The 1,173-nt window shown below is 45.6% G+C and overlaps 1 protein-coding gene and 1 long non-coding RNA gene across 2 annotated transcripts in view; one reads left to right on the top strand and one right to left on the bottom strand.

Moving 5' to 3' along the window:
- Positions 1–575, bottom strand: part of LOC139026378 (uncharacterized) — a 1,899-nt gene extending 1,324 nt beyond the window's left edge. Inside the window, exons 1-2 of the long non-coding RNA XR_011478151.1 lie at positions 221–575; positions 34–169 (exon numbers count right to left, since the gene is read on the bottom strand). This is a non-coding gene — a long non-coding RNA (uncharacterized lncRNA). The remainder of the gene's footprint in view (positions 1–33; positions 170–220) is intronic.
- The window catches only part of ddb2 (damage-specific DNA binding protein 2), a 15,671-nt gene extending 14,556 nt beyond the window's left edge, over positions 1–1,115 (top strand). The window contains exon 6 of the mRNA XM_070441711.1: positions 989–1,115. Within this exon, the coding sequence (XP_070297812.1) occupies positions 989–1,019 (31 nt within the window). The 3' untranslated portion in view covers positions 1,020–1,115. The remainder of the gene's footprint in view (positions 1–988) is intronic.
- The last annotated feature ends 58 nt before the right edge of the window (positions 1,116–1,173 follow it).

The raw sequence follows: 1,173 nt of genomic DNA, 5'->3' as shown, positions 1-1,173 counted from the left end.
CTCTTAGTGTTGTTTCCCTAAAGATGTTATAACCTCTTAGTGTTGTTTCCAACAACAGGGCTGTTTTCATAAAGATGTTATAACCTCTTAGTGTTTGTTTCCAACAACAGGGCTGTTTCCCTAAAGATGTTATAACCTCTTAGTGTTGTTTCCCTAAAGACGTTATAACCTCTTAGTGCTGTTTCCAACAACAGGGCTGTTTCCCTAAAGATGTTATAACCTCTTAGTGTTGTTTCCCTAAAGACGTTATAACCTCTTAGTGTTGTTTCATTGTCATGGTACTAACGAGTTTCACCCTTCTGGTATGGTCCCTGGTCTAGTCCAAACTAGTGCACTATATATAGGGAATAGGGTTCCATAGGGCCCTGGTCTAAAGTAGTGCACTATATAGGGAATAGGGTTCCATAGGGCCCTGGTCTAAAGTAGTGCACTATATAGGGAATAGGGCTCTGGTCTAAAGTAGTGCACTACATAGGGAATAGGGTTCCATAGGGCTCTGGTCTAAAGTAGTGCACTACATAGGGAATAGGGTGACATAGGGCCCTGGTCTAAAGTAGTGTACTACATAGGGAATAGGGCTCTGGTCTATAGTAGTGTACTACATAGGGAGCCATTTGGCCCTTTTTCTCAACACCTTATCAAGATAGAACTAGTGTAGTTCGAAACACAGAACGCTGCTTTCTGATTGGCCCGCGTTTATCTGGACAGAACTGTCATTGGCCGAGGTTGGATTCCACACACCAACTGGAACAAAACTGACTGAGAAACAGGAAGGAACTACCGGAACCTGTCCAATAACAAACGCGTTCTGTTGTTTTTCCGTTGCCGTATTACCCAGCTGTTATTGTCCTGTGATCAGCCTAGTCATCAACATGTCTTTTCAACCGGTCACTGGGATTGGTCTGTTATTGTCCTGTGATCAGCCTAGTCATCAACATGTCTTTTCAACCGGTCACTGGGATTGGTCTGTTTGTGTTCATAAATGCAGAAAGGAGCCGGGGATTTTATTGGCGGGATGACGTTTAGCCCGACGGACCCGTCCAAGGTCTACCTGGCGTCCGGCGACGGTACACTGACTGAGCAGAGCTTTCAGGGTGGTCCAGCAACGGTTCTGTCCAGAGTCCAGGACTGTGGACACGATCACCACAATGTCTGGTGAGGATGCAGGCCCTA

This window comes from Salvelinus sp. IW2-2015, unplaced genomic scaffold (genome assembly GCF_002910315.2).
Source record: "Salvelinus sp. IW2-2015 unplaced genomic scaffold, ASM291031v2 Un_scaffold4606, whole genome shotgun sequence".
Classification (NCBI taxonomy): Eukaryota; Metazoa; Chordata; class Actinopteri; order Salmoniformes; family Salmonidae; genus Salvelinus; species Salvelinus sp. IW2-2015.
The sequence above is the reverse complement of the archived record's forward strand: the minus strand, read 5'-3'. Positions and strand labels throughout refer to the sequence as shown.